Source organism: Globicephala melas, chromosome 5, assembly GCF_963455315.2.
Source record: "Globicephala melas chromosome 5, mGloMel1.2, whole genome shotgun sequence".
NCBI lineage: Eukaryota > Metazoa > Chordata > Mammalia > Artiodactyla > Delphinidae > Globicephala > Globicephala melas.
Window position 1 is genome coordinate 101,742,254 of NC_083318.1, and position 14,171 is coordinate 101,756,424.

The 14,171-nt window shown below is 37.4% G+C and overlaps 1 protein-coding gene across 4 annotated transcripts in view; it reads right to left on the reverse strand.

The window, feature by feature from the left end:
• WDFY3 (WD repeat and FYVE domain containing 3) overlaps window positions 1-14,171 on the reverse strand; it is a 262,639-nt gene that overhangs the window by 97,914 nt on the left and 150,554 nt on the right. For all 4 annotated transcript variants that reach the window (XM_030847029.3, XM_060299607.2, XM_030847033.3 and 1 more), the window contains 7 exons: window positions 13,346-13,446; window positions 12,977-13,195; window positions 8,634-8,815; window positions 6,549-6,780; window positions 5,040-5,200; window positions 3,013-3,124; window positions 327-517 (listed from right to left, as the gene is read on the reverse strand). In XM_030847029.3, the coding sequence (XP_030702889.1) occupies window positions 327-517; window positions 3,013-3,124; window positions 5,040-5,200; window positions 6,549-6,780; window positions 8,634-8,815; window positions 12,977-13,195; window positions 13,346-13,446 (1,198 nt within the window). The remainder of the gene's footprint in view (window positions 1-326; window positions 518-3,012; window positions 3,125-5,039; window positions 5,201-6,548; window positions 6,781-8,633; window positions 8,816-12,976; window positions 13,196-13,345; window positions 13,447-14,171) is intronic.

The window sequence follows — 14,171 nt, forward strand, 5'->3', positions numbered from 1 at the left end:
GGGGCGAGTAAAAGATGACTGGGTGTGGAGGGGAGAGACGAGGGTAACGAGGAGAACTCTGGATCTATTAGCAACTTGGCAGTCTCTAGAGCAGGTGGTTATACGACCCTATTTAATTTAATTCCTGTTTCCACAGAAAAAAATAACTCCAAACTAACAACTTATATTCTCACTCGAAATATGTTAGTTTTAATAAAAACTACCAACTTCTAAAGTTTACTTGGACAATACTATTCTTCCAGAGTTTGAAACTACATGAACTACAATGAAAATTAGAAGATTTTTAATGCAAAGTAAAGTGAAGACCAAGCTTTATGGTTACAAACCTGGTAGCCCTTGATTCTTTCCATCTCTTTGCTGGCTAGTGGGTTACTCTTGACCACACAAACCAGGGCTTTGACTGCTGCATATAGCCCTTCGACATCAGAAGCCATGGCCACCAGGCCCAGGATGGCTGCAGCTCCACCAATGTACTGCAAAGTAGTGGCAACAGGCTTAGGAACAAATGTTCTTACTCCTGATTAAAAGACAGTGAAAAATAATTAAAATAAATTCCCAACTGTAAACAAGAACTGAATACATCATCTTAAGAAATATTTAATTTATTATAAATTATACCTAAAACCAAAATACCCTTCTATCCTAAAATAAAAATTCTAGGGCTTCCCTGGTGGTGCAGTGGTTGAGAGTTTGCCTGCTAATGCAGGGGACATGGGTTCGAGCCCTGGTCTGGGAGGATCCCACATGCCGTGGAGCAACTAGGCCTGTGAGCCACAACTACTGAGCTTGCGCGTCTGGAGCCTGTGCTCCGCAACAAGAGAGGCCGTGATAGTGAGAGGCCTGCGCACCGTGATGAAGAGTGGCCCCCGCTTGCTGCAACTAGAGAAAGCCCTCGCACAGATACGACCCAACACAGCCAAATAAATAAATTAATTAATAAACACCTACACCCAACATCAAAAGAAAAAAATTCTAAAAAAAAAAAATTCAGGGCTTCCCTGGTGGCGCAGTGGTTGAGAGTCTGCCTGCCGATGCAGGAGACACGGGTTCGTGCCCCGGTCTGGGAAGATCCCACATGCCGCAGAACGGCTGGGCCCGTGAGCCATGGCCGCTGAGCCTGCGCGTCCGGAGCCTGTGCTGCGCAACAGGAGAGGCCACAACAGTGAGAGGCCTGAGTACCACAAAAAAAAAAAAAAAAAAAAAAAAAAAATTCAAGGTAGAATTTGGGAGAAGGCAATAAATGCTGATATATATACTTTCAGAGAAGAGTTGGGAGTAAAGGAGCGAATAGAGAAGAGCGGGTTTGAGAGCAAGCACAAGTGTTTCTACTCTATAGCTTTGGGCATGTAAAGACTCAGAAGTACAGAGGCCTTGGGAATATACTTCTGAAGTAAGGGAGAATGCCTTACTAGGTACTGCTGGAGAATAAACTTGGGGAGAGCAAAAGCACTTCATCTCTGTGAATTGGGGAATGGGATGGAGAAGCCACCCTGGCAAGGATGAAGTATTCCCTATAGAAAAGCCAAACAGAGCGCATTCCTGACCACTGCTCAAAGCTTCTCTTAGTTATGTAATCTGAGTAACAGTACATCAGTGACTCTGAAGAGCATAAATATGTGGAAACACAGTACTGGAACTAACTTTGTCAATTAAAAAAAAAATTCACATCTACATTCCTAACCTTGTTTTTTTTTTTTTTTTTGCGGTACGCAGACCTCTCACTGCTGTTGCCTCTCTCATTGCGGAGCACAGGCTCCGGACGCGCAGGCTCAGCGGCCATGGCTCACGGGCCTAGCGGCTCCGCGGCATGTGGGATCTTCCCGGACCGGGTCACGAACCCACGTCCCCTGCATCGGCAGGCGGACTCTCAACCGCTGCGCCACCAGGGAAGCCCCCTAACCTTGTTTTTTAAAAAAGACGTTGAATGTCATTTGACTACCAATCAAGATTGAGTTTTTAAAAAATAAAGCTAATATGCATTTTATATTTCTGTGTGCTCTCTAGTATCCACAGTACTTTCATATATTATGGCACTGGATTTTGAAAGCTACCTTCTAAGGTAATTAGGGCCAGTATTACTAGTTTGTAGATAAGAAAATTGACATCCATGGAGCTCAATGTCTGGCTTAAATCCACACAGTGACAGAACAGGGGTCAGAACCTAAATCTCTGAACTCTTCATTCACTGCTCTTTCTACTATACCACAGTGCTGCTGTATTTTTGCAAAGGACATAGAGCAGTGCTCATTAAATATTTGCTGAATCGTAAAAAGAAAAACTACCATGTGCCTTAGCATAAAGGAAACTTTTATCAATGCAACATAGCCAAAAAAGAAAAACAAAGTTAAGAGATGTGCACATTGCTGGGACAATAATAATCACCTGATAAACATGTAGGATGCTGACCAGCACAACACTTTTTATTTTAAAAGGAACCAATATTCTGTACTGATTTGTACATTAAAATACATAATTGCTAGCTCTGAATTTTAGATGGCATTATTGGGTTATGCCTCAAAATTCTACCTAACCAAAACAATCAATTCTTTCTATGCAGACATTGGGTAAGAGGCTCTGCAGCTCTGACTTTTATTATAGTTGGATCCACAGTGCTCATATTCTGAAGCTATTTCTAGCTCATTTCCAAATAAAAAGCACCATGAGTGTCACCACTGCAGCACCAAACCATGTAACAATAGCAATCATCAGTTATTTCCAAGTCTTTACATCTGTCCCTAAGTGTAGTGTGATCTTTACCTTGAAATTATGTAGACGTATACAGTCAGTGCTCATCAGTGTTGACAAAAGAGGGGAAAAGTTAATGGAATTTTATAAAAGATTATAATTTTTAAAGTTGACTAGAGTTTGGGATTGACATTAATCTCTAAATATTGTAAGAACATTACAGGTCAGCACTATCGAATATGAACTTAAAACACCACACTCAAGTGAAGAAAGTGAACGCAGATTTGAAGGCAAATAAGTCTGAAAGACAAAGGCAATCTGACTCACCCAAGTATCCAATCAGAGTAGCCCCAACTGTCCGTGCTGGTCCATTAAGATGCCCTGCTGAGTTGTGTATCAACTTCACAGGAGTGGCATTCTCATGGGAGGAAATGCCTAACTGAAGAATAGGAAAGGGAAAAATGTAACTATACAGGAACAGTCTGAACATTTTGACTGGGAAAGAAAAAAGAACATGATGGGGAACATATCTTTTCTCTCTCTCCATAACAGAATATTAAAAACATGAGTATTCATTTTTTAAAAAATGTGCAAATACTTCCAAAGGTGTGGAAACTCAGAGGTACCTGAGTAGACTCAGTTAAATACAGTCTACTGAGAGAAAGATGGTGAGGGGGTCTTGGAAAACAGCTTCAGGGGTCCTTCTGAATGAGACTGTTGTGGTTTAAAGGTTCTTATCACTCGCTGCCTCACAGTATTTCTGATTAGTGAATATAATACTTGCCTTACTCCATAGCCAAGTAAATGTCACATAGATTATCCAAAAGTTTATGGATAAAACATGCCCTGTACACAAAATAAATGTTAAATTTTGCACATACATACACAGTGTGCTTTTAAAGCAAATATAAGGCATAGACTTAATTCTGTTGTTACCGGTAGAATAAATTTATGTAGTTAATATTCCTTAGAAGATTTTTTATATATATATATATATATATATATATATATATATATATATATATATATTCACAGGAAACCTCTGCAAAAGAGCTTGTCAATACTTACTATTCCCAAATCCTTTCCCTTCCAGCCTCTTGATTTCCTTCCCCTTAGCTTTGCCTCCTCTAATCAGCCAAAACGTCCTGTCAAGCTCACTGATGACTTCCACCTTCCTAAACCCGATGGCCAGCCTTCATCTTTCTGACTGCTCTAACACATCTGCCACAGTGAATAAGACTTCTACAACACCAGATTCTCCTAGTTTTTCTCCATTCTTGCCGGCTCCATAGTCTTTTCTGCTGGTTCTTCATCATCTTCCCAACGCTGTCACACTGGAATATCCCAGGTCTCCATCTGTAAACCTTTCCTCATCTCCATCTCCATCTCCTCTTTGGTAAGTGTACCTAGTCTTGTGGCCTTACCACCACCTAATGAACACCCGTGGCATTCGAACCTCTCCCCTGAACTCAGATTCATATTTCCAATGATGTCCCCCGCTAAGATGTCTAATATGTTTCTCAAACTTTTGCAAAACTTAGTTCTCAGTACCTCCTCCACCCCCCAACTACTCTTCCTATTGTTTTCTCCATATCAGAAAAAGTGACTCTACTTTTGCCTCACCTACCCCGCAGGCCTTCTCTTGTTTTGTTTAGCCACACCTGCCTCTGTGGCAGGCATGCACTTTCCTCAGGGCCTTAGCACTTGTATTTCTGGAATGCAAACCCCACCTGCCCATACATGCATCTTATTCTCCATATTCTCATGCTTTGCTGCCTCATCTGTTTCAAAGGCTGCTCCAATTTCACCTTCTCAGTGAGGCTTCCTCTGACCATCCTACTTAAAACTGTAAGCTTCTTTCTCTCACCTTTCCTGCTTTATTTTTCCACATAGCACTCTTCATCTTCTAACATACTCTATGATCAGGTTATTTCTTTAGCTATTATTGTATGCCTCTTCCACTAGAATGTAAGAACCTTAATAAAGGCAGGGATTTTCTCTTTATCTACTGCTATGTCATGAACAAAATGGTGCCCGGCATTTAGTAGGTTATCCAGAAAAAAATTACAGCCTTAAAAATAGCAATTGTTGCCTTTAGTTTCCTAAAGTTCGATTTCTTAATTGCCAATAAAAATATAAGAATATAAACTATGCACTTGAATTCTCACTCTTCCAAATTAAACTATATATCTAAATATGTTTTGGCTTAAATTCAAAGGCAAATAAACCAAAACAATGTATGAAAGGCATTGTTTTTAGCAAGCACTCATACTTGTGTGGTGCCCAGAAGGAAGCTCTGGAACATCTTTCCAGTGAGAATCAGCAGCAGCCCACTGGGGAATCAATCTGCTTACCTGTTTAGCGATGGCTTTGCTGTCCAACTTGTTGTACACTTTCCGGATTCTTGCCACTGTTAGGGCGGACACAGACAGTGCATAAAGGCCAAATGACACCTTTTCCTCTGGCACTAACGACACAGGAGACGGGACCACACCTTCGGATTTTGCATCTTTACCTTCAAAAGAAGAATAATCCTTTTCAAAATCATCAGTTTTTCTCCTGATCCTAACACAACTTTTTAATTCTTATCATTTTTAAATTTGAAAATCTTTTAAAGTGGAACAAGGGAGCTAAATTTAAAAACTGTTTTATTTAATTTCCAGCTTTTCATTTATTTCTTTAATTAGAAAATAAGGAAAAGCATCCAGTCATAAAGCTTTACATCCTAAGTTTTACTCTTCAAATATACTTAATATACAGCATAATGTAAAGGAAGAGGAAGAGTTTTAACTGTTACCAAACAAATCACAAAACACTTCCCCTTGGTTCCAAGGAACAAGGGAATGAAAATGAGTGGAATGTCTATGAGCTTTGTAGCACTAGGTCTCCTTCCCAATGAGAGCCCTCATATATGCCTCTCTTTATTCTTCCAGACAACATGGCAAAGTAGTTTTAAAGCGAGATGGTTTAAGTTTGAACCTCTGCTTTATCACTTAAAAGCTGTGTGACCTGTACATCGTTGCACCTCAGTTTCCTCATCTGTAAAATGGGGATGCAAACAACAGCCCCTAAGTCCCAGTGTTTTGAGGTGATGAATAAATACTTGTGAAGGGCTCAGAGTAGCTATGTCCTTCATGCATATTAACTTATTCAGCATACATTAAGTGCTCAGTCAGTGTTAGCTATTATCAGACACTCTGAATCAAGAACCTGAGTGAAAGAGAAATTACTTAGCCATAAGATTATTACCATTTACAACATATTTGTCCCAACTCTTCTGAGAACTTTGGCAGAATGAGAACAAGGGAATGGAAGACATCATTTGGAAAGAGTACTACAAAGGAACTGTAGCTTAACATCAACTCTCTGATTCTAAATTCCTTTTGGGAGAATGGATAACAGGAGTGGACTGCAGGAATAAAGACACGAGGAAAATTGATGTTAACTGGTCTAACCTAAAGAATACACGTGTGTATTTTCTAGACCCATCTTTCTTTCCTTTAACCAGAGTAGATATACTTTAAACTGCTTCATGTAATAGGAGAAATGACAGAGAGAAGAAGGCTGGGGTTAGACTGTTAGAAAGTATATACCCACATCTTGAAGCCAACAAGAGAAACTGGAAAACTAGTGACTAGGCATGAAGACAAGAAACAAGAAAGCATAGGATGACCAGTGGAGGAGAGCATTTTGAATAGGAGTGAGTGGTCAATAGTATCATGCTGAAGAAAAGTGGAGGAGAAGGCCCTTTTTTTTGATAAATGTAATGTATAACCTAATCTACACATATGCACTTATTCATGCATCTATACCATAGGAGGTAAGTTTTATACAACTATATGAACAAAGAATATGTTACTCACATGGCATACATACGGCCTGAAAGCTTCCAACATAATTTGGTCCTAGTTCATAAATGGTAGTAACATTTGAAGGAGGTAAAACTTCTTCTAGAAAGTGCGTGGGTCCCAAGCGCCAAACCAACGAAGCGATTTGGCGTTGGGCGGGTGGAGTACCAATGTATGCATAGACTGTGCTAACCACCGGCGGATTGGCAGAGCCTGAGCCCCCGGGAGTACTGTGAACATAATGCAGCTGTAAAGAAAATGAAAGCAAATGTGTGAAATTCAACCCCAAAACACTTTCACCAGGAAAATAACCACTTTTTGTGTATATTTTCATTATCCCAAGGCCATGCAACTTTATGAATGTACAAAAGCTGTTGAGCAGAGAAACGTAAGGGCAGGCCAAGATTCTAGAACCCGAACAGCAAGTTGGAAATTTGTAATCCAACTCTGTAATACAGATTAATACAGATAAACTATCTAACGCTAGAAAGGGCAACAGTCAAATATAGGGATTCTGTTACTATCTGGTTGGTTTGCATACCAAATTAACGATGCTGCTATGAAATTTTCAGGTTGATATAAAAACAGCTTTCCAACTATGATATTCAGGCAGTCTTGAAATTAGTTATGATACCTTCAGTATGAGTCTGTTAAATAAAATTATTCATGCAAAGTGTTTTATAATGCATGAAGGGTTATAAAAGTATTAGAAAAATAGTCTATGTTATAATTTATACACACACGGTTTAATCTCAGTGAAAAATATATTCTCAGATTTGAAATTACACTGACAAGATGCTTAAATTATCATTCAATTCATTACAATAAATAGATAATTAGAGCGTAAGAGGTTAGGAAATCAAGTTGCTTCTTGCGGTACAGGCAGCCTTCATCGCTTGACAGAATGAGTAACATTCCCATAGATTGTTTTGTCATAACACTGTCCTAGCTTCAGATCATATTTATTATTCCATATATCAAAGAACAACTCCTTGTGATGTTAATAGTATGAGTATGAAGACCAACGTTTGACGTAAAGTTGGTTTCACAGGACTGTGATTTCTCACAGGCACAGTAATGATGATGATGTAAATATATTAATAATAAATCTCCTACGTCTCAATTCTAGAAGTTGAGGACATTTTTATTTTCAATGATGCTAAAAATAATGAAGGAGCAACCTACTAAAGAATCTACAAGCCCATTTCAAACACAATCCTGTATACAAAGAAAATAAATGACTATTCCCAGAGTTCATTTTAGGGTTTATCATACTGAAACACAATGTCACAATAAAATATCATTAAGGAAGGAAATGTATTCAAAAAGGCTGCCCATTTCACTGCTTTTAAAACTTCAATTCACACAAAAGGTAGACCTTTGCTGCTTCTTTTAAGTGATATCACTATAAAAATGGATACCATCTTTTAGAAGTTAAAGAATTTTAAGAGCTTGCTAGCTCAATTCGGTAGAAAGTAACTAGTAGCATTCATCCTGATTCACAAAAAGAACTTCTGATTCTTTACTGGTTGCTTTAATTCTGTTGCCTCTCCTCTGAATACTGTAGTATAGCTATCTAGAGTAATATTTATACATTCATTTATTCAACAAACAATAAGGGAACACCTTATTACTATTATTATCAGGGACTAATCTGGGTGATCTGAAAACAAGGATGAATAAAAACAGTTCCAGCTCTAAAGGAGCACAGAATCTACTGGACTGCATACAGTAATAACAATGAAGTGACAAAATACTGTGTTCATCATTTATTTAATTTAGGCATCCATCTGGTTTCCAACCATCCAACTGGTTTCTCTCTGGTGAAAAAGCACTTAACAATCTGGCTCAAGCACTGACATATTCGCTAACATCTTTAGTACCCTGTAACCCCTCCTTTCGAGTCTTTTCTAATCAAGTGACTTGAATTAACCAGCCACATGACTCTCACATATTGTTTAAATGGGTACTGAAGGTCAACTTAAAATTAAGACAGCAATTTAAAACAATACCCCTGCAAACACACATACAGGCAAACACACCCACCCCTAAACTGTCTTATAAAAGCAGGTTGAGATTTATAAGCACAAGTACGCTCACCTTCACGGTGCTAACAAGCTGTCCATCAATGTAGAGGGCTGCAGTGCTGTTCTTCAGCATCCCTCTGCTCATCACCAGAACCAGATGATGCCACTGTCCCTCAATGATCAGTTCTCCACAGCGGAAGCGAGCGCAGCATGGCAGAATCTCATAAAAAGAGGATTCTTCACTAAAATCATCAACTAAAATGAAGAGGGGAAAGAAATTAAAAACTTAACATCATCCTCATTCTAACAATTATTCACATCTAGACTTTGACTCTATGTTAAAATAATATGATGATGATGTAAATGAAAATACCCTATTCATTCAATAACTACCTAAAACCTGGGATATATTGTGCTTTGTTCTGTTCAAGATACATATAGTTATAATCAAATAAAGTTATAATAACTAATGAAATAAAAAATAATAGACAGTAAAATAAAGTTATAATAGACAACAACAAAAAGAGATTAGTTGATTATTACCTGTCATGGTCTGTTATAAAAGGTCTTTTAAAATCCTAGTTTGAGATGAATTTGATTATAGCACTGGTTAGACAAACAACAAAGAAAATCAAAAATTTTATTCTTACTTTATGCTCTCAATGATACAAGGGGGCAACTATCTGCTTTTAGTTTGTGGTTGTACCGCCCTGACCCTTGTCTAACAATAGCTGGTAGTAAGGAGGTGATTTATGGAGTGGAAAGGTATTTTTTTGGTCCAAGTTTCCTGTTTTACCTGACAACTCTGGTGATTTGCTAACATTTGCAATCACTATTGACTCTAATCTGGCTTGTCTCTGCTACCCTGTATGTTGTCAAATCATGCCAGGAAATAATGGGTTAAGTATTAACTTAATGTTAAGATAGTTAAAAATTAATTTATCTTTAATAAGAATTCAAGAGAAGGTGGGACAGCAGCAGAAATCCAGATGTTAAAAATTAATTCCTTCCCCCACCCCAAGAAAAATTTTTTAAAAAGAGCTAATCTTAACCATGTATCTTAAAGCAGACCCACCAGTTTTCAGTACAAGCACATATAATATACTGAAAGTTAAAAGTTCAAATTATTTGAAGAAAGAATCACAAAAATATTCTACTTCTGGAATCTTAAAATATTTGCATATACTGAAATGTCAAGATTATTATTATTTTTAAATTAATTAATTAATTTTTGGCTGCATTGGGTCTTCGTTGCTGTGCTCGGGCTTCCTCTAGTAGTGGTGAGCGGGGGCTACTCTTCGTTGCGGTGTGTGGGCTTCTCATTGCAGTGGCTTCTCTTGTTGCAAAGCACGGGCTCTAGGCACATGGGCTTCAGTAGTTGTGGCACACGGGCTCAGCAGTTGTGGCTCATGGGTTCTAGAGCACAGGCTCAGTAGTTGTGGTGCATGGGCTTAGTTGCTCCGTGGCATGTGGGATCTTCCTGGATCAGGGATCGAACCCATGTCCCCTGAACTGGCAGGTGGATTCTTAACCACTGTGCCACCAGGGAAGTCCCCCAAGATTATATTTTTAAATGACAATTCAGAAGATACATCTACTGATGAGTTAAGACCACTACAAAGACAGCATCTTATCCATAGGTGACCTAATTAGGAAGAGACTTGAATAAACTAGGCAAAAAGCAGGGTCAAATAGCTTTGAAAGGTCTAGTGTTATGGACCAAGGGATGTGAATGAAAAGATAAAAGGTTATGGGTGAAACCAAGAACTGTTCCCTCTCCCTTCCCCAGTTATTAGACTTAATCTTCTTGAGAACTATAGAAGATATTACTTATGAAAATTTTCTGAGGGCTTCACATTCTGACTCAGGCTTAAACTAAGATATACCCAGCATTCAGTGGTGTGTCAGGATATTTGGTAAACCAACTGGTTTCTGACAGCTTTTAGTTACCTAGGCATCTTAATGGACTATAGCTGTTCAGAGGACAGATGCTTGTAATAGTAGCATCGTTTGTATTACTAAGGTATATGTTACTATAATTTCTAGTTATATATAGACTATCGTAGTCTTGAAAATTACATTTAGTGAAAATGATATAGTTAGAAAACATTTTTTATTGAAATATCCCTAGATCTAATCCTAACTTTTCCATTAAATTCTATCTTCTTTCCAAATTCTCCATTATTATTCACTTTTCTCATTATTTCCCTTTCAAGTCATCTGTGTTTTTCTTCCTTTATTTTTCCTTCTTCTCATTCATTCATTTATACTTTTATATAATATTTGTGGGCCTAATATATGCTAGGCACTATTTTCGGTGGCAGGGCCTAGATTACAAAGATAGTAACATTGTGTGTGGGAACTTAAGAGTTCTAGTAAGGTAGACAGACAAAAACAAAACAAAGAATTAAAATCTATGAAATCCAGATAAGTGATAAAGAATATTAAACAAAGGCTATGACAGTGGACACAGGGAGGAAAGGAAGATTCAAGAAATGTTAAGGAGGCATAATAAAGTAAGACTTAGTAGAAGGGGTGGTATTTTCAAGGATGACTTGAGGTTTCTAGATGGGATAACAGCTAGTGAGGGTGTCATTTACCAAGACAGGAAAATAGAAGGAGATACAGATTTTATGAACAAATATTACAGTTTGAAGTTTTTCAGGAGGACTAGTCATATTAAGATATTTAATATGCAGTTGAAAATATGAGGACAAAGCCTGGGACACAGACATACTAAAATTTTTTAACTTCAGAGTCCCTGAGGGTAAAAAGACCTAATGCTATAAGAAATTGATGTTTTCTCATGAAGAACAGGTTGAGTACAAAGACTAAACATAAGAGCTTGAAGAATACTAATTTTAAGGGGAAGATGGAAGAGAAAGCTGTTGAAAGAAATTGCAAGAGAGGTCAGAGAAATAGTGAAAGAACAAGGAATGGGTATCTCAAATTGAAGACTGCAGATAGTTTTAATTAGGAAGAAAACATCAATAGGATCAAATGCCACAGAAGGGGCAAATAAAGTATCCACTAGGATTTTAAAGCACTTACTGTATTGATGCCTAACTGTGCTGATTGTGATGAAGAATCCTAAGTAAGACAAAAAGCCTTACAATCAAACTGAGGAGCTAACATTCATATTCAATTAATATGTGAATACCAACCACAGGGGAAGCAATATGTGCTATTATTTTATTTAGTCAGTTAAAAGACAAAAATCAGATGATAAAAAAGAGGTACATATATATATATATATATACACACACATACACAAATGCTTATATTCGGAGCAAAGAAAATTCAGTGAACTGAGATTTCTATTTTATGTTACTCATATCATTTAGGAAGGTATTCATGAATGCCTTGAGTTTGAAGTTCTATTGCATAGTAACATTAACATTATGGCACATTGGAGGGAATTAGTGAATTAGGATTATTAAATGGACTGTATTAAGTCTTGAAGGTAAGTGATGAATAAAGTAATTAAAATGTTATTGTGTCTAGCACAGAGTGGCACATATGGTAGGCAGGTGCTCAATGAATATTCATTAGTTAAGCAGAATTCACAGCCAATGAAAATCCCTACTAAAATATATTAAACAAGCATCCTGCATTCCTAGCAAAAGCTGTGATTTCCTGGCAAGTACAGATGAATCCTTATTTTAGGAACTCTCTCCACTGTTTTCTATCTAAGTCTCTTTTGAAAGTGAAGGTGCCTTAAAATTTCACTGGTAAACAATATTCAAGATTTTATACAACCTGTTCTTTTCTGTAATAATTTAAATTAGAAAAGAATTACCAGCTGGACCTTAAAACCAACCATTAAAATGAAGTTTGCTCAGCCATAAAAAGAAACGAAATTAAGCTCTTTGTAATGAGGTGGATAGAACTAGAGTCTGTCATACAGAGTGAAGTAAGTCAGAAAGAGAAAGACAAATACCGTATGCTAACACATATATATGGAATTTAAGAAAAAAAAAGTCATGAAGAACCTAGGGGTAAGACAGGAATAAAGACACAGACCTACTAGAGAATGGACTTCAGGATATGGGGAGGGGGAAGGGTAAGCTGTGACAAAGCGAAAGAGAGGCATGGACATATATACACTACCAAACGTAAGGTAGATAGCTAGTGGGAAGCAACCGCATAGCACAGGGAGATCAGCTCGGTGCTTTGTGACCGCCTGGAGGGGTGGGATAGGGAGGGTGGGAGGGAGGGAGATGCAAGAGGGAAGAGATATGGGAACATATGTATATGTATAACTGATTCACTTCGTTATAAAGCAGAAACTAACACACCATTGTAAAGCAATTATACTCCAATAAAGATGTATAAAACAAAATTAAAAAAAAAATAAAATGAAGTTTGCTACTTTTAATAGTCACAAGAAGCAAAAAGAAAAAGACAGATACTGACCATAGTTTTGGAGTAGTTCCTCTTTGGTGGAGACAATCAGCGATCGGTCTTTTGCTGATAGAACTATGGCAAGGCACACATAATGCTGCTCGGAAGAATTCGCTCGGCGAACAATAGTAAGAAGTCTGACAGGGTGGTTATTTGGAGGAGAACTGAAATGTTCAATGCAAAACCAGCTGGAGTAGCTTAAGCCAGATGGAGGAGGGAAGAATCTTTCACCTAAAGTGAAAATAGAAAAGTAACAATGAAAGAGTTTGTGTTGACTCATATTTATATTTTAAAAAGATGCCAAGAAAAGCAAAATCTCTAAATAAAATATAATCTACTGGGGGAAAGAAAAATCTCATAAGCAGATAAAGTAATATTTACCGGAACCAATGCCACTGACCACGGCCCCATCAGTAAGACCTGTTGTGACGGCATTGTTTGTAGGGGCATTATGAGGGGCCAAACTGGGCAGAAACAGGCAGCTGTTAAAGAAAAGAAAATGCACATATTAGAGAGCAACTGTTTTCTTCTCTTATTACTATGTACTTACCACAGTGGAATAAACTACCATTATTTAAGGGTAACCAGAGATAAGAGATCATGGAATAAGTCTGGATGCCTAACAAAGTCTTTCCTTTCTTTCAATTGTGAGTACCAAAAGATATATTTAAAAAATCTCCATTTTAAAAAATTTAAATTAAAAAAGATCATAGTATAATTTGCACATGGTAAAATGCACCAAAGTATAACCTTGTTCAAGACATTGGAAATTTTTCATCACCGCAGAAAAATTCCCCTGTGCCCCTTTCTAGTGAGTCACTCTCCTCTGTTACACTGTCCTGATTAGTTTTGCCCAGTCCCAAATATGTTTTAATTCATTGTTCGATACTAACCCATGACAATGTTCTTAAAATACAATTTATAGTTTTAGATCAATGTAGAAGAATCCCACAAACAACCAGTATAGACATAGGTCTTCTCTCTTAGCGTTTATGTCCATTTTGAGGATGACAGACTTTATAAATATACTCTTCTAGATTCGCTATAGATTTTTTTTAAATGATTAATATACTTTATTATAGACAGACTTTATAAATATACTCTTCTAGATTCGCTATAGATTCTTTTTTTTAAATGGTTAATATACTTTATTATAGAGCTTTTTTTAACTTATTTTTTATAAGCAGAGGAGAATCTCTCTCTCTTT